Source organism: Bombina bombina, chromosome 1, assembly GCF_027579735.1.
Source record: "Bombina bombina isolate aBomBom1 chromosome 1, aBomBom1.pri, whole genome shotgun sequence".
NCBI lineage: Eukaryota > Metazoa > Chordata > Amphibia > Anura > Bombinatoridae > Bombina > Bombina bombina.
Genome location: NC_069499.1, coordinates 1188162332 through 1188181959, shown reverse-complemented (window position 1 = coordinate 1188181959; position 19628 = coordinate 1188162332). Strand labels below are relative to the sequence as shown.

The following is a 19628-nucleotide window of genomic DNA, read 5'->3' as shown; positions in this document are numbered from 1 at the left end:
CTAACACCCTAACATGTACCCCGAGTCTAAACACCACTAATCTGTCCCCCCTACACCGCCGCAACTAAATAAAGTTATTACCCCCTAAACCGCCGCTCCCGGAGCCCACCGACACTATAATAAATATGTTACCCCTAAACCGCCGCTCCCGGAGCCCACCGCCAACTACATTATACCTAGTAACCCCTATCCTGCCCCCCCTATACCGCCGCCCTCTATAATAAATTTATTAACCTCTATCCTGCCGATCCCGCACCTCGCCGCAACTAAATAGTTTAACCCCTAAACCGCCACTCCCGGACCCCCGCAACCTATATTAAATTTATTAACCCCTATCCTGCCCCCCTACACCGTTGCCACCTATAATAAATTTATTAACCCCTATCCTGCCCCCTTCTACACCGTCGCCACCTATAATAAATTTATTAACCCCTATCCTGCCCCCCACTACACCGCCGCCACTGTAATAAAATTATTAACCCCTAAACCTAAGTCTAACACTAACCCTAACACCCCCCTAACTTAAATATTAATTAAATAAATCTAAATCATATTTCTATTATGAACTAAATGAATCCTATTTAAAACTAAATACTTACCTTTAAAATAAACCCTAATATAGCTACAATATAAATAATAATTATATTCTAGCTATCTTAGGATTTATTTTTATTTTACAGGTACCTTTCAATTTATTTTAACTAGGTACAATAGCTATTAAATAGTTATTAACTATTTAATAGCTTACCTAGCTAAAATAAAGAGAAATGTACCTGTGAAATAAAAACTAACCTAAGTTACAATTACACCTAACACTACACTATACTTTAATAAATTATTCCTATTTAAAACTAAATACTTACCTGTAAAATAAACCCTAAGATAGCTACAATATAATTAATAATTACATTGTAGCTATCTTAGGATTTATATTTATTTTACAGGTAACTTTGTATTTATTTTAGCTAGTTAGAATAGTTATTAAATAGTTATTAACTATTTAATAACTACCTAGCTAAAAGAAATACAAAATTACCTGTAAAATAAATCCTAACCTAAGTTACAATTAAACCTAACACTACACTATCATTAAATAAATTAAATAAACTACCTACAAATAACTACAATTAAATACAATTACATAAACTAACTAAAGTACAAAAAATAAAAAAAGCTAAGTTACAAAAAATAAAAAAAGCTAAGTTACAAAAAATAAAAAAAATAAGTTAAACAATTAAAAACATATTACAACAATTTTAAGCTATTTACACCTAATCTAAGCCCCCTAATAAAATAACAAACCCCCCCAAAATAAAAAAATGCCCTACCCTATTCTACATTAAAAAAGTTCAAAGCTCTTTTACCTTACCAGCCCTTAAAAGGGCCTTTTGTGGGGGCATGCCCCAAAGAGTTCAGCTCTTTTGCCTGTAAAAGAAAAATACAACCCCCCCCAACATTAAAACCCACCACCCACATACCCCTAATCTAACCCAAACCCCCCTTAAAATAACCTAACACTAATCCCCTGAAGATCATCCTACCTTTAGTCGTCTTCACTCAGCCGAGCAGCGATGGAACTGAAGAGGACATCCGGACCGGCAGAAGTTATCCTCCAAGGGGCGCTGAAGAAATCTTCCATCCGATGAAGTGATCCTCCAAGAGGCGCTGAAGAAGTCTTCTATCCGGGCGAGGTCATCTTCGAAGCCGGGTCTTGAATCTTCATCCCGCCGACGCGGAACATCCTTCTTTCCCGACGAACTACCGACGAATGAAGGCTCCTTTAAGGGACGTCATCCAAGATGGTGTCCCTTCAATTCCGATTGGCTGATAGGATTCTATCAGCCAATCGGAATTAAGGTAGGAATATTCTGATTGGCTGATGGAATCAGCCAATCAGATTCAAGTTCAATCCGATTGGCTGATCCAATCAGCCAATCAGATTGAGCTCGCATTCTATTGGCTGTTCCGATCAGCCAATAGAATGCGAGCTCAATCTGATTGGCTGATTCAATCAGCCAATCAGATTTTTCCTACCTTAATTCCGATTGGCTGATAGAATCCTATCAGCCAATCGGAATTGAAGGGACGCCATCTTGGATGACGTCCCTTAAAGGAGCCTTCATTCGTCGGTAAAGAAGGATGTTCCGCGTCGGCGGGATGAAGATTCAAGACCCGGCTTCGAAGATGACCTTGCCCGGATAGAAGACTTCTTCAGCGCCTCTTGGAAGATGACCTCGCCCGGATGGAAGATTTCTTCAGCGCCGCTTGGAGGATCACTTCATCGGATGGAAGATTTCTTCAGCTCCCCTTGTAGGATAACTTCTGCCGGTCCGGATGTCCTCTTCAGTTCCATCTGTGGCTCGGCTGAGTGAAGACAACTAAAGGTAGGATGAACTTCAGGGGATTAGTGTTAGGTTATTTTAAGGGGGGTTTGGGTTAGATTAGGGGTATGTGGGTGGTGGGTTTTAATGTTGGGGGGGGGTTGTATTTTTCTTTTACAGGCAAAAGAGCTGAACTCTTTGGGGCATGCCCCCACAAAAGGCCCTTTTAAGGGCTGGTAAGGTAAAAGAGCTTTGAACTTTTTAAATGTAGAATAGGGTAGGGCATTTTTTTATTTTGGGGGGAGTTTGTTATTTTATTAGGGGGCTTAGATTAGGTGTAAGTAGCTTAAAATTGTTGTAATATTTTTTTAAATGTTTGTAACTTATTTTTTTTATTTTTTGTACTTTAGTTAGTTTATGTAATTGTATTTAATTGTAGTTATTTGTAGGTAGTTTATTTAATTTATTTAATGATAGTGTAGTGTTAGGTTTAATTGTAACTTAGGTTAGGATTTGTTTTAGAGGTAATTTTGTATTTCTTTTAGCTAGGTAGTTATTAAATAGTTAATAACTATTTAATAACTATTCTAACTAGCTAAAATAAATACAAAGTTACCTGTAAAATAAATATAAATCCTAAGATAGCTACAATGTAATTATTAATTATATTGTAGCTATATTAGGGTTTATTTTATAGGTAAGTATTTAGTTTTAAATAGGATTAACTTAGTTAATAATAGAAATATTATTTAGATTTATTTAATTAATATTTAAGTTAGGGGGGTGTTAGGGTTAGTGTTAGACTTAGGTTTAGGGGTTAATAATTTTATTACAGTGGCGGCGGTGTAGTGGGGGGCAGGATAGGGGTTAATAAATTTGTTATAGGTGGCGACGGTGTGGGGGGGGGGCAGGATAGGGGTTACTAGGTATAATGTAGGTGGCAGCGGTGTCCGGGAGCGGCGGTTTAGGGGTTAATACATTTATAAGACTTGCGGCGGGATCTAGGAGCGGCGGTTTAGGGGTTAATACATTTATAAGACTTGCGGCGGGGTCTAGGAGCGGCGGTTTAGGGGTTAATACATTTATCAGAGTTGGGGCAGGGTCTAGGAGCGGCGGTTTAGGGGTTAGTAACTTTATTTAGTTGCGGGGGGCTCCGGGGGCGCCGGTATAGGGGGTAGAACAGTGTAGTTTAGTGTGAATAGCAGACATATATGGCTTTGGCATTCTTTTTTGGTAATTAGAAGGCCGCAAAATGCTGCTGCGCACCACACTTGTATTTTGCCCAGCAGTGAAGGGGTTAATTAGGGACTTGTAGGGTTAATTTTAGCTTTAGTGTAGAGATCAGCCTCCCACCCCATGAACCCTCCCAAACAGCTATCTTCCCTCCCCCACCCCATAATTTTCCCTGCCATCTTAATAGTATATTTATTCAGCTGTGATGGACCCCGCCCCTTAGCCCCCAACCTCCCTGATCTCCCCCCCCAAACAGCTCTCTAAGCCTCCCCCTTCTACTTATTTGCCACCATCTTGGGTACTGGCAGCTGTCTGCCAGTACCCAGTTTGCCCCCCCCAATTTTTCATTCTTGACACGGTGAATCAACGAGATCATCAATTACTGTTGGGAACATCACTCCTGGCCAGCAGGAGGAGGCAAAGAGCACTACAGCAAGGCTGTTAAGCATCACCTCCCTTCCCACAAACCCCAGCATTCGACTGAAGGAAAAGGAGAGAAAGGAAGTAACACAAAAGATGCAGAGGTGCCCGAGGTTGTTATAAACAAAACTGTCTGAAAAAACAGGGAGGGCCGTGGACTCACAGTGTCAAGAAATAAATAAATTTATCAGGTAAGCATAAATTTTGTTTTCTTTCGTATGACACTGAGTCCACGGGATCATGAATTACTGTTGGGAATCAATACCCAAGCTAGAGGACACAAATAAGGGAGGCACAACTGCTTGAAGAACCATTCTTCCAAAAGACGCCTCAGCCGAGCCCAAAGAATCCAATTTATAGACTTTGAAAACGTACGCAAGGAAGACCAAGTTGCAACCTCGCAAATCTGTGCCACAGAGGCCTCATTCTAGAGGACCCGAGAAGAAGAAACAGCCCTCGTGGAATGGACTGTAAATCCCAAAGGAGGCTGCTGTCCAGAAGTCTCACGCCAAACAATAATACTTCTCCACCGGAAAGAAAGAGAAGATGCAGTAGATTTACCCGAAAGGCAACAAGCAATGCAGAAGACAGACAAAAAAATCTTAGTTGCCTGCAAAGGAATTCACGAACCCGCACAACCCGTAAGTTGGGCAACAAACGTTCCTTATGAGGAGGAGGATTAGGACAGAGAGAAGGAGGATTAGGACAGAGAGAAGGAACAACCATTTCCTGATTAATCTTTCTGTCTGAACAACCTTAGGAAGAAAACCAAACTTGATACGAAAAACTGCCTTAACTGCATGAAAACATGCGATAAGGAAAATCACCCTGCAAGCTGAGAGTTCAGAAACCCTCCGAGCAGAGATTAGTCGTAAGAAACTAAACTCCACAAGAAAAACTTAATATCTAAGGGAAGAAAAAGCTCAACGGAGCCTGCAGAAAAACCTTATTAACAAGATCTTAATACAGGCCTGATCCTGACCAAGTCCTGGCCAAGGATTTAACATCCAGCACGTCCGCCAGATCTGACCTTTCATCCGGCACGTCTGCCAGATCTGACCTTTGAGGGTACTGACAGATAACCCCTCTCAAGGCCTACCTGGAGAAAAGACAAGATCCTTGGGATACCGACCCTACTTCAAAAATCCTTTAGACTCACATCAAAAAAGGATAGTTACGCCATATCTTATTGTAAGTCTTTCTAGGAACCTGTTAACAAGCCTAAACTATGGTCTCAATGACCAAATCGAAAATTCACGCTTAGCTAAATCAAGTGCTCAAACTCCAAACAGAAGCTTCAGAGAAAGATATGTGGATAAAGGAAGGGCCCCCTGAGATAGAAGGACCCACCACAGAGGCAATCTCCAAGGTGAAACAGATGAATCTCTACTAAGTCTGCACACCAGGACCTGCAGAGTCATGCAGGAGCTGATAATCAGTGACGCACTCTTTTACTTGATACGAGCCATAACTTGTGGAAGGAGAGTATCTGAGAAAAAAAGGTAAGTCAACCTGAAGACCCAAAGCAAACGCTAGAGCCTCTATTAGATCCGCTTGTGTATCCCTAGCCTTAAAACACACCTCAGAGCTTGGATTCCGCCAAAATGTTCTCAAATCCAGCTCCACAGCCCCCCCCCCCCCTTGAGGGTCAGGCTGGAGAATACCTCCGGAAGGAGCTCCCACTCCCCAGAAGGAAGTCTGTCTGCTAAACGGGCATCCAGCGCAGCAGCTGGATTAAAACCCATAAATCCTTGAGTTGCAAGACCGCAGCTAACAACCAGGCTACATTGACTGCTTCCGATACCGCTTCCCGGTTGTCCAGACCTGGAATGAGGATGGCCTAAGACAACTATTATGGGCTTCCGCCCACTGAACCATCCAAATCACCTCCACAATGGCTTAAGGAACTCTGAGTTCCTCCCTGATGGTTGATGCAACCATTGAGGTGACATTAACCAACTGAAAACAAGTTAAAGACTTGTAAGGGCTGAGTGGGGATCTGAGCCTGCGGCTCTGCCTTAGCTCTACAATGTAGAGTCTCATAAAAAATTCTTGAAAACTCATAGTAAATCCGTTCCAGGGAAATCTTTAGTAAAAGGGATTTATTTGATCTGAAGAGAAACCAGAGTATGCCTACTACAGCTTGTATTGAGCCACAGTCAGATCTGAAACAAGTCCCAGACTGCAAACCAGCCCAGCATACTGGCATCCGTCCGACACGCTCAACCCAAAATGGATACTCACCACTACGGGAGAGAGATTAATCTTAATCTATCCTTTGCGACAGAAAGCAAATCCTCCATTTTATGGAAAATAACAGGGGAATGATGTCTATGGATCATCAGGCCAATTCCCTTCATACTCTTCTATAAATAGGCTTTCCTTGTAGTCAGGGTATTTACCAACTGATCTACATCACGGCCTATCTAGAGCCACTGGAAAAGATAAGGAAACGCAATGGCAGCTATATCCAAAGTTTCCAAACTTCTGGTTACAAAGTGGAAGCTATCTACCGGACCACAAGAACTTCCTGTTGACCGGGCAGAAGAATTAAAAAACAGAGTGTTAACTACTCTCCCAAATCCTCTTGTAGAGAGAGGAAGGAATAAATTCTTGATTATCTGACTTCAGATAAAAAATCTGATAGAGATTTTATCAAGGTCCTCAATAAATCATCGTAGACAGAACAAGATAAGTATATTGGGCAAAATCTCCGGCAAAGAGAAATTGCTCAAATAAAGGATGACACATGAACCAATAAGTCCAGCACTGCAATATCCCAAGACTAAAATGTCTTTTAAGGATGAGGAAACTCAGATGACAGAGTTTCAAGAGAACAATAAGCACATCCTTCAGGTCTATGAATGTTATAAACAGACCCTCTTGAACTAAAGGAGAATAGTTAGAAGGGCAAAACCTGAGTAACTTGAGGTAATACCTAGATCTCTTTCCCAGAATGGGACTGGGATTATCGCTCCTAGGTTGCAGATACTCCCAACTGAGAATTCTGTCTCTGGGAGGAATCAAAGTTGGATGGATCGCATAAGGAGGAAAGAAAAAATTCCCTTGATGAAAGGAAGAACAACCTATCTTCGTAAATTTCGGAGAATATGTCTGCCAGGCCAAGACCAAACATTGAAAGAAAAACGCCAGAGGCATGAATCTGGAGGAACATAAGAATTGAAACTGCCATTGCTGAACTATAAGGCCTAGGTGGTATCTGTTGACAAAGATCTCAGTCACAGTGCCCACGACCGATCACAGCAAATCTGGAAAGACAAGGCATTGCTCCAAATAAACCTCCAGTTTCTTATCCCATGGATCCGTAAGGAGCAGCTATCTCCCATAGAAATCGAAGTACTCTGCACCATAGCAGCACAGTCCACTAGTGCATACGGGAGACAAGTATCCCTAGATATTTCTGTGAAAATATCTGCAGCCCGTCTATAGACACCTCCTCATAAGAAGTGACAATAAAGTGGACCTATACAGGGTTGACGACGACAGGCTTATTAGTCGTCCAAGTAGCTAATACCTCCTTTAACAGTACACGAGGAGAACAAGCATACATCTGAAGGATAACACTTCAGTATCAGACGAAGGAATGACCTTGCGCCTCATCCTGTCGTAGCCGCCATTGAATGCAACTGTCCCGCTCAGTCAGATACAGATATTGCAATGAAAACAATAAAAAAATCCCAAAACTGCGCCGCTCAGTGTGTAAAGAGCGTGCTCTGCACAAATATTTCTTAGGCACAACATTCTTGCATTTTTCTGTATAGCAAGATAAGTACCCTTTAACATAGAAACATGTTGAGCAACACTGCATTCGATTTGAGAAATATAAGTTGACATTAACCCCTAATGATCCAATATGCAAAATCAGGGTAAACTCTATAAAGTATTATCCCCTAGTCTCCTGGTCAGCAGTGCCTGCCTGAAACATCCTTTCCAAGGATATATACATGTCCCAAATATTGCAGTTTATTTTCTGAAGTCCAAGTCCCCAAATTATAGAAGACTGGGCACTTACCTGCATCTAGCCATCCGGCAGGGGGACAGCCTACCCAGTGTGAGAGGATGTCGCTCCTCACAGAGGCCTGTAGAAAAAATACAGAGTAAACCTACTCAGGCTTTCTATACCAGGGCAGCATAATGTAAGGAAAACACAGTGAGGTCCACCTCACAAGTTCCCAACTGCTTAAAAGCTACCACAGCCCTCCTGAAGAGACTAACGTGGAGTAAAGCTATACCCAATTGTGATGGAAGATCAGAGCAATCTTGCCCTGGCTTCAAAACAAAAAAATCTTGATAGAAGAAATCTTTGTCAGACACCTAATTACTTCACCTCTTACTTACACTAGAGGCAAAGAGTTCCCAACAGTAATTGATGATCCTGTTGACTCAGCAGGTCATAAGAATGAAATATGAATTTTTCTGTAGTGTAGCTGCCCCCCCCCTCAATACCCCTCTCAGATCCTTTGATCATGATTTTTTCTCCCTCTCCTTCCTTCCCATTCAATTGCATTGGTGGCAGTGGTTGCTGCCCATGCCCCCCGCACACTCCCGGCACCCGGCTTGCACATTGCACATACAGGAACCGGATGCTGGGTAGCGATGGGCCGTCCACCCGCCTCCCTGCTAATGCTCCCACCCACCAACGATCGGCACTATCACTACCGGTGCAGAGAGGGCCACAGAGTGGCTCTCTCTGCATCTGTGTGTAAAAAAACGTCCTTGGTAACGAAGGGTATTTTTTTGTAGGACGTTCCTGGCAGGTCCTCGGCCGTGAAGGGCTTAACCTATGTGTTTAACCCCCTTTGGTTAAGAATTAGAAACTTACGTTTTTATCTCCACCACAATTTAAATGAAAAGAAGACGCGTAGGGGGTCAATAAGAATTCTTTAGAAAAATGTATCGAATTTTGTTTTCTGCAAAATTCACCATTTAAGTATATGGGGATTTTTGTATATAAATAATTTTCTGTTTTTCTAAAGGATTGTGATCGACCCCAGTTACTGAAGGTCAGGAATACAAAAATGGATGTGCACTGATAAATTAGAGCATGTAATCTTTGCACTAGAATGTGACTTTAAAGATCTTGCAGCATAAGGACTAAAACAAAATTTACTAATGCTAACAAATCCGTAGGAATAGAATTGGAAAGCCCTTATTTTTTTATAACTCACTGTTTATATCCATATACAAACATAAAAGGATACATTTATCAGAAGGCAGGAAGTTGGCTGCTGCAGAACTCATCTCCACCTCTTCATCTGATGTATTGTTAGTTAAGGTAATTATGTAACTGAAAAGTTGTCAAGCTGGAAACATATTCCTGATAAATACATGAAAGAAGTACTTGCCATTCACACTGAAAGAGGAATTTCATAACCAACCAATACATGATACGCTTCAATGTTTGCACTTTCAAAAACAACTGAAATACACAGCAGAGTGTCAAAGTGATACACGCTGAAGTCTTGCATTTTTATAAAAATGTCTGATGTGGTTTCCCAGTAACCCATATTAAAAGGACCACTCAATGCAATAGAATTGCATAATTAACAAGTGTATGATAAAAAAACTTAAATTATGCTTACCTGATAATTTTCTTTTCTTCTGACGGTTGGAGTCCACAGCTGCATTCATTACTTTTAGGAAATACAGAACCTGGCCACCAGGAGGAGGCAAAGACAACCCAGCCAAAGGTTTAAAAATACCTCCCCCCACTTACCTCATCCACCACTTACCTCAGGATGAAAAAATGTGCCAAAAGATAAAAAATTAAGGCCGCCCCATAGATAAAAACATGGGCGGGGAAAAGAAAATTATAAGGTAAGCATAATTTAAGTTTTTCTTCTTAAACAGAGAGAGTCCACAGCTGCATTCATTAATTAAGGGAAATCAATACCCAAGCTTATAGAGGACACTGAATGCAAACGGGCGGGAACAAAAAGGCGGCCCATTCTGATGGCACAGAGCCTGACACAACCCGGACTCTCGATAAAAAACTACTTCAACAGAAGCAGGAGAAAAAAAATATGGAAAGAGGACAAGGAAACTGTCCATCAATTAGAACCATAACAAGCCCAGTTAGAGCACTCTAAATGCAGGACTCCACTGAGCACAAACGCCTCTGAGGAGACAAAAATCCCACTCACTAGAAGCACACAAACAAAAAACCTCTTCATGAACACATGGTAAGAGACATAACAAACGGACTCCCACACCACCTTCTCCCTAACTGAAAGAAGGGAAGAATAAGATAAGAAGGTCCAAAAGAACCTCCAGAAAACAATTCCAGAAGATTCAAGGGCAAAACAGATAGAGAAGCCCCTAGCATAACTCGAAAAAAAGCGGCTACCAGGCTGCAAGAGGACAAGGTCCCGAATAAAATACTCTACCGATGGAGGAGAGCAAAATGAAGGAAAAATTTCAGACCACCTCTTACATGGATCCAAAAGGAACCAAAGGAAAGCCTTAACCTGAAACAAAGTCCCAGAAGGCACAAAAGGACAAAAAGGTAGAACAAGACTACCTCACCAAAGACGGCCAAATAGCACCAAGAGACTGAACACCCGTAGGTCATAAAAACCCCAGGAGCAGAACAGAATGGAAAAGGAACATCTGTTTATGCCACAAACCAAAGTCGCAGGCTTTAATCGGTAGGCAGCCCGACTAAACGTCAACACATGGTAATTAGCCAACTGAACAGCTAGCAGATTAGCACCAGGACATCCCTGTAAAAGACAAGTGAATAAACTCAGAAAACAGGGCGGACCAACTACTCCCCTACTAGAAGACGGGGCAAGGAAGGACAACCCCTCCAAGAAGGAAGAACCAACTACAAGGTCTCTCAACCTAAGTAAGGGTCCTGCAGAGACAAGATACGTGGTCGATGCCCAAACAGAGCACTCAGAATACCTGACCCCTACTCCGAACTAACAGTATTAACACCAAAGCGACTGGCAATGTCCGAAGGACCAGAGATATTAAAAAATCCCAGCATCAATAAAGCCCAGAGATCACTAATGAATCTCCAACCACTAGATCTTAGGGGAAAAAAAAACGTAAGAAGGCACCGACACATCCAGAGACTAACTCAGGATCCAGGATACCTATTATCGTAACCCCTCAGAAACCCGAAGGGAGGGTACACTGCAACAAGAGAAACCTTGACCCACTGAACTCCTAGAGACAGAAGGAAAAACTACCTCAGGAGGAGCCAACTGGGTAGGCGCAGTAGAGTGGATACTTCAAAATAGAAGGAAAACTAAGAAATCCAGGAATAATCTAAAAAAGAATATTCCAGGAAAAAACTTCCATCTCTCCAGAAGAGAGAAAAGAACGGCCTCAGTAGGAAAAATAGAATTTCCCAGGCCTGGAAAAACCAAACCTGCTACCGGATGCCAGACATATTTAAGCCTATTAAAATCTGGAAACAACCAAATGCCAAGTCAAAGACTAGGGCTAGGTTAAAAATCCTGATCCCAAAATTAGGAGCAGGATCAATGGCCAAAATCTTGCAGAACAACCACAAGATACTCCTTCTGGAATGAAAATTGCACCAGAATCGATGCAATCACTGCCAAACCTCCCATGAGGTCTCGGACTCTGATCTCTCAAGATGTATCCCAGTGACTGGTCACTCAGCCCCAAAGGGCTTCTATAATAATACCTACAAAGTCCAAAAACAAAAGAAGGAGCCAAAAGAGAACAGAACTCAAACCTTGGAAATTAATCCCAGATTGAGAAATATAACAGTCTTTAAAGATCCAAACTGGATCATCCCCGGAAAAACAATAGCACAAGTAATCAACAAATACCTAGAATGCGTGGGCAAGAGATATTGCATAACAATCCCTCAGATCCCCAAGTATAAGGATCTGCAAGGAAAAAACGGTCCAGAAGAACCGGGTCTCCTCAGAGGACTGCAAGTCCTACCCCAAGAAAATAGGGGAAGCGAAAAGGGGCAGCAAACCTCAAAAAGAGGAGAAAAAAACTGGTGAAGGAGATCGTACAATAGGATTATACGATCCACAAAAGAGTACCAATAGAGGGAAACCATCACCCCCTCACCAGGTACTGAAGATCTCTAAGCAGTTATCTGATCCCCCTCAGAAGAGAGGACTCCAGCTCCCGTCCAAAGGTTCACAGGAACTACAAATACACTGCCACAACAAGATTCATAAACCCAGCTAGCCATGCAAGCTATTTAGGGACAACACACTTAGGATAGAGTACGAACCAACGTCTGACGGCCCATCAAGATGACAAGGACCAACCTGAAATCCAGGAAAGGACCTCCTATAACTTGTAAATACAAGAAAACAACCTCTTAACAAGAAGTAAACTTAGGACCCAAACAGGACCAGCCTGTTGACAGGGATACAACATCTCTGATATAAACCTCAAAAGAACAGAGTGACTAGTACCCAACCAGGACCAGTCTGCAAACCAGGGTACAATGAACTGTTCAAGAGCTTAACTGAAAGTCCCAACCCCTAGCAGGGCTAGACTAAACAAACAGACAAACGACAGACAAAGAAGCTCTAAGGCTTAAACATTGTCTTAATATATTTTATTTTTTTGTGTGACTTCCGCAAAAAATCATAAAATCATAAAATCGCTAAGTATCCAAATACCAGAGAAGAAAATAATTTCCAAAAGGAAGATTATAACAGTCTCAAGCTCCGGAAATAAAAGAAACCTATCCTAACTGGATCAAAATAAAAGTAGGAAGCACCCACAGGCGAAACGCCAAAGGAATAGAAACACTAACAGGGCCAGCCTGTCAGAGACCTGATTCCTCAAGAGCTCAGAACTGGGATCAGATACACAAACAAAAAGACAATCAGGAGTAGGATTCTCCGGCGGGGCATCTAAAGGCCCCGATCCAGCCGGCTGTCCCCCTGAAGCCTCAGAAGGAACCGCGCCCCCAGAGGAAGGACCCTTCAGAAAAAAAGGACACGGATAAGCTCTCGTCTGGTGGCCCACAAGAAGCTGTAAAACATAATTTATGTAAGAACTTACCTGATAAATTCATTATTTCATATTGGCAAGAGTCCATGAGCTAGTGACATATGGGATATACAATCCTACCAGGAGGGGCAAAGTTTCCCAAACCTCAAAATGCCTATAAACATACCCCTCACCACACCCACAATTCAGTTTAACGAATAGCCAAGTAGTGGGGTGATAAAGAAAGGAGTAAAAAGCATCAACAAAGGAATTAGGAAATAATTGTGCTTTATACAAAGAAATCATAACCACCAAAAAAAGGGTGGGCCTCATGGACTCTTGCCAATATGAAAGAAATTAATCAGGTAAGTTCTTACATAAATTATGTTTTATTTCATGTAATTGGCAAGAGTCCATGAGCTACTGACGTATGGGATAGTAGATACCCAAGATGTGGAACTTCCACGCAAGAGTCACTAGAGAGGGAGGGAAAAAATAAAGACAGCCAATTCCGTTTTTGGTAGAAAAGTACTTCAGGTAGCTGTTTCAGTTTGATTCTTCTGCTTATAATTTCAGAGTTCCAAAATGTTGATTGGTAATCTCGCCTCCTGAGATTCCCAAACACCCTGCGCTGTCAGAGATCCCCATACAGCTCCCCAACCTGACAGACTCGCATCTGTTGAGATCACAGTCCAGGTTGGACGAACAAAAGAAGCCCCTTGGACTAAACGATGGTGATCTATCCACCACGTCAGAGAGTGTCGTACATTGGGATTTAAGGATATTAATTGTGATATCTTTGTATAATCCCTGCACCACTGGTTCAGCATACAAAGCTGAAGAGGTCTCATGTGAAAACGAGCAAAGGGGATCGCGTCCGATGCAGCAGTCATGAGACCTAGAATTTCCATGCACAAAGCTACCGAAGGGAACGATTGAGACTGAAGGTTTCGACAGGCTGAAACCAATTTCAGACGTCTCTTTTCTGTTAGAGACAAGGTCATGGACACAATCTATTTGAAAACCCAAAAAGGTTACCTTTGTCTGAGGAATCAAATAACTCTTTGGTAAATTGATCCTCCAACCATGTCTTTGAAGAAACGACACAAGTTGATTCGTATGAGATTCTGCAGAATGTGAAGACTGAGCAAGTACCAAGATATCGTCCAAATAAGGAAATACCGCAATACCCTGTTCTCTGATTACAGAGAGAAGGGCACCGAGAACCTTTGAAAAGATCCTTGGAGCTGTTGCTAGGCCAAACGGAAGGGCAACAAACTGGTAATGCTTGTCTAGAAAAGAGAATCTCAGGAACTGATAGTGATCTGGATGAATTGGAATATGAAGATATGCATCCTGTAAGTCTATTGTAGACATATAATGCCCTTGCTGAACAAAAGGCAGAATAGTCCTTATAGTCACCATTTTGAATGTTGGTATCCTTACATTCAAAATGGTGACTATAAGGACCATATACGATTCAATATTTTTAGATCCAGAACTGGTCTGAAGGAATTCTCCTTCTTTGGTACAATGAATAGATTTGAGTAAAACCCCAGACCCCGTTCCAGAACTGGAACTGGCACAATTACCCCAGCCAACTCTAGATCTGAAACACATTTCAGAAATGCCTGAGCCTTCACTGGGTTTATTGGAATGCAAGAGAGAAAAAAATCTTCTCGCAGGCGGCCTTACCTAGAAACCTATTCTGTACCCTTGTGAAACAATGTTCTGAATCCAAAGACTGTGAATCGAATTGATCCAAATATCTTTGAAAAATCGTAACCTGCCCCCTACCAGCTGTACTGGAATGAGGGCCGCACCTTCATGTGGACTTGGGAGCTGGCTTTGACTTTCTAAAAGGCTTGAATTTATTCCAGACTGGAGAAGGTTTCCAAACGGAAACCGTTCCTTTAGGGGAAGGGTCAGGCTTCTGTTCCTTATTCTGACGAAAGGAAAGAAAACGATTAGCAGCCCTGTATTTACCTTTAGATTTTTTGTCCTGAGGCAAAAAGGTTCCTTTCCCCCCAGTAACAGTTGAAATAATAGAATCCAACTGAGAACCAAATAATTTATTAAAAAAACCCAGACCGGCACCACTGATAGAGTATAAAAAACATAATTTATGTAAGAACTTACCTGATAAATTCATTTCTTTCATATTAGCAAGAGTCCATGAGCTAGTGACGTATGGGATATACATTCCTACCAGGAGGGGCAAAGTTTCCCAAACCTCAAAATGCCTATAAATACACCCCTCACCACACCCACAAATCAGTTTAACGAATAGCCAAGAAGTGGGGTGATAAGAAAAAAGTGCGAAGCATAAATATAAGGAATTGGAATAATTGTGCTTTATACAAAAAAATCATAACCACCACAAAAAAGGGTGGGCCTCATGGACTCTTGCCAATATGAAAGAAATGAATTTATCAGGTAAGTTCTTACATAAATTATGTTTTCTTTCATGTAATTAGCAAGAGTCCATGAGCTAGTGACGTATGGGATAGAGACTACCCAAGATGTGGATCTTCCACGCAAGAGTCACTAGAGAGGGAGGGATAAAATAAAGACAGCCAATTCCGCTGAAAATAATCCACACCCAAAATAAAGTTCAAATCTTATAATGAAAAAAACTGAAATTATAAGCAGAAGAATCAAACTGAAACAGCTGCCTGAAGTACTTTTCTACCAAAAACTGCTTCAGAAGAAGAAAACACATCAAAATGGTAGAATTTAGTGAAAGTATGCAAAGAAGACCAAGTTGCTGCTTTGCAAATCTGATCAACCGAAGCTTCATTCCTAAACGCCCAGGAAGTAGAAACTGACCTAGTAGAATGAGCTGTAATCCTTTGAGGCGGAGTTTTACCCGACTCAACATAAGCATGATGAATTAAAGATTTCAACCAAGATGCCAAAGAAATGGCAGAGGCCTTCTGACCTTTCCTAGAACCGGAAAAGATAACAAATAGACTAGAAGTCTTTCGGAAATTCTTAGTAGCTTCAACATAATATTTCAAAGCTCTAACTACATCCAAAGAATGCAATGATTTCTCCTTAGAATTCTTAGGATTAGGACATAATGAAGGAACCACAATTTCTCTACTAATGTTGTTAGAATTCACAACCTTAGGTAAAAATTTAAAAGAAGTTCGCAACACCGCCTTATCCTGGTGAAAAATCAGAAAAGGAGACTCACAAGAAATAGCAGATAATTCAGAAACTCTTCTGGCAGAAGAGATGGCCAAAAGAAACAAAACTTTCCAAGAAAGTAATTTAATGTCCAATGAATGCATAGGTTCAAACGGAGGAGCTTGAAGAGCCCCCAGAACCAAATTCAAACTCCAAGGAGGAGAAATTGACTTAATGACAGGTTTTATACGAACCAAAGCTTGTACCAAACAATGAATATCAGGAAGATTAGCAATCTTTCTGTGAAAAAGAACAGAAAGAGCAGAGATTTGTCCTTTCAATGAACTTGCAGACAAACCTTTATCCAAACCATCCTGAAGAAACTGTAAAATTCTCGGAATTCTAAAAGAATGCCAGGAAAAATGATGAGAAAGACACCAAGAAATATAAGTCTTCCAGACTCTATAATATATCTCCCTAGATACGGATTTACGAGCCTGTAACATAGTATTAATCACAGAGTCAGAGAAACCTCTTTGACTAAGAATCAAGCGTTCAATCTCCATACCTTTAAATTTAAGGATTTGAGATCCTGATGGAAAAAAGGACCTTGCGACAGAAGGTCTGGTCTTAACGGAAGAGTCCACGGTTGGCAAGAGGCCATCCGGACAAGATCCGCATACCAAAACCTGTGAGGCCATGCTGGAGCTACCAGCAGAACAAACGAGCATTCCTTCAGAATCTTGGAGATTACTCTTGGAAGAAGAACTAGAGGCGGAAAGATATAGGCAGGATGATACTTCCAAGGAAGTGACAATGCATCCACTGCTTCCGCTTGAGGATCCCTGGATCTGGACAGATACCTGGGAAGTTTCTTGTTTAGATGAGAAGCCATCAGATCTATTTCTGGAAGTCCCCACATTTGAACAATCTGAAGAAATACCTCTGGGTGAAGAGACCATTCGCCCGGATGTAACGTTTGGCGACTGAGATAATCTGCTTCCCAATTGTCTATACCTGGGATATGAACCGCAGAAACTAGACAGGAGCTGGATTCCGCCCATACCAGAATTCGAGATACTTCTTTCATAGCCAGAGGACTGTGAGTCCCTCTTTGATGATTGATGTATGCCACAGTTGTGACATTGTCTGTCTGAAAACAAATGAACGATTCTCTCTTTAGAAGAGGCCATGACTGAAGAGCTCTGAAAATTGCACGGAGTTCCAAAATATTGATCGGTAATCTCACCTCCTGAGATTCCCAAACCCCTTGTGCTGTCAGAGACCCCCACACAGCTCCCCAACCTGTAAGACTTGCATCTGTTGAAATTACAGTCCAGGTCGGAAGAACAAAAGAAGCCCCCTGAACTAAACGATGGTGATCTGTCCACCACGTCAGAGAGTGTCGTACAATCGGTTTTAAAGATATTAATTGAGATATCTTTGTGTAATCCCTGCACCACTGGTTCAGCATACAGAGCTGAAGAGGTCGCATGTGAAAACAAGCAAAGGGGATCGCGTCCGATGCAGCAGTCATAAGACCTAGAATTTCCATGCATAAGGCTACCGAAGGGAATGATTGTGACTGAAGGTTTCGACAAGCTGATATCAATTTTAGACGTCTCTTGTCTGTCAAAGACAGAGTCATGGACACTGAATCTAACTGGAAACCTAAAAAGGTTACCCTTGTCTGAGGAATCAATTAACTTTTTGGTAAATTGATCCTCCAACCATGATCTTGAAGAAACAACACAAGTCGATCCGTATGAGATTCTGCTAAATGTGAAGACTGAGCAAGTACCAAGATATCGTCCAAATAAGGAAATACCACAATACCTTGTTCTCTGATTACAGACAGAAGGGCACCGAGAACCTTTGTAAAAATTCTTGGAGCTGTTGCTAGGCCAAACGGTAGAGCCACAAACTGGTAATGCTTGTCTAGGAAAGAGAATCTCAGAAACTGATAGTGATCTGGATGAATCGGAATATGCAGATATGCATCCTGTAAATCTATTGTAGACATATAATGCCCTTGCTGAACAAAAGGCAGGATAGTCCTTACAGTTACCATTTTGAATGTTGGTATCCTTACATAACGATTCAATATTTTTAGATCCAGAACTGGTCTGAAGGAATTCTCCTTCTTTGGTACAATGAAGAGATTTGAATAAAACCCCAGCCCCTGTTCCAGAACTGGAAATGGCATAATTACTCCAGCCAACTCTAGATCTGAAACACATTTCAGAAATGCTCGAGCCTTCGCTGGGTTTACTGGGACACGGGAAAGAAAAAATCTCTGCAGGAGGCCTTATCTTGAAGCCAATTCTGTACCCTTCTGAAACAATGTTCTGAATCCAAAGATTGTGAATGGAATTGATCCAAATTTCTTTGAAAAAACGTAATCTGCCCCCTACCAGCTGAGCTGGAATGAGGGCCACACCTTCATGTGGACTTGGGAGCTGGCTTTGGTTTTCTAAAAGGCTTGGATTTATTCCAGACTGGAGATGGTTTCCAAACTGATACCGCTCCTGAGGATGAAGGATCAGGCTTTTGTTCCTTGTTGTGACGAAAGGAACGAAAACGATTATTAGACCTAAATTTACCTTTAGATTTTTTATCCTGTGGTAAAAAAAGTTCCTTTCCCTCCAGTAACAGTTGAGATAATAGAATCCAACTGAGAACCAAATCATTTATTACCCTGGAAAGAAAGGGAAAGCAGAGTAGACTTAGAAGACATATCAGCATTCCAAGTTTTAAGCCATAAAGCTCTTCTAGCTAAAATAGCTAGAGACATATACCTGACATCAACTCTAATGATATCAAAGATGGCATCACAAATAAAATTATTAGCATGTTGAAGAAGATTAATAATGCTATGAGAATTATGATCTGTTACTTGTTGCGCTAAAGCTTCTAACCAAAAAGTTGAAGCTGCAGCAACATCCGCTAAAGATATAGCAGGTCTAAGAAGATTACCTGAACACAAGTAAGCTTTTCTTAGAAAGGATTCAATTTTCCTATCTAAAGGATCCTTAAAGGAAGTACTATCTGCCGTAGGAATAGTAGTACGCTTAGCAAGAGTAGAGACAGCCCCATCAACCTTAGGGATTTTGTCCCAAAACTCTAATCTGTCAGATGGCACAGGATATAATTGCTTAAAACGTTTAGGAGTAAATGAATTACCCAAATTATTCCATTCCCTGGAAATTACTTCAGAAATAGCATCAGGGACAGGAAAAACTTCTGGAATAACTACAGGAGATTTAAAAATCTTATTTAAACGTTTAGATTTAGTATCAAGAGGACCAGAATCCTCTATTTCTAATGCAACTAGGACTTCTTTAAGTAAAGAACAAATAAATTCCATTTTAAATAAATATGAAGATTTATCAGCATCAACCTCTGAGACAGAATCCTCTGAACCAGAAGAACCATTATCAGAATCAGAATGATGATGTTCATTTAAAAATTCATCTGAAAAATGAGAAGTTTTAAAAGACTTTTTACGTTTACTAGAAGGAGGAATAACAGACATAACCTTCTTAATGGATTTAGAAA

General features: G+C 41.2%; 1 protein-coding gene and 1 non-coding gene across 2 annotated transcripts in view; both read right to left on the bottom strand.

Annotated features, from left to right (window-relative positions):
• The window catches only part of CCDC43 (coiled-coil domain containing 43), a 183426-nt gene that overhangs the window by 50578 nt on the left and 113220 nt on the right, over positions 1–19628 (bottom strand). The window contains exon 4 of the mRNA XM_053699960.1: positions 9197–9255. Within this exon, the coding sequence (XP_053555935.1) occupies positions 9197–9255 (59 nt within the window). The remainder of the gene's footprint in view (positions 1–9196; positions 9256–19628) is intronic.
• On the bottom strand, positions 5994–6105 carry LOC128646364 (U5 spliceosomal RNA). Its single transcript, XR_008400301.1, has one exon. It is a non-coding gene; the product is annotated as a U5 spliceosomal RNA (small nuclear RNA).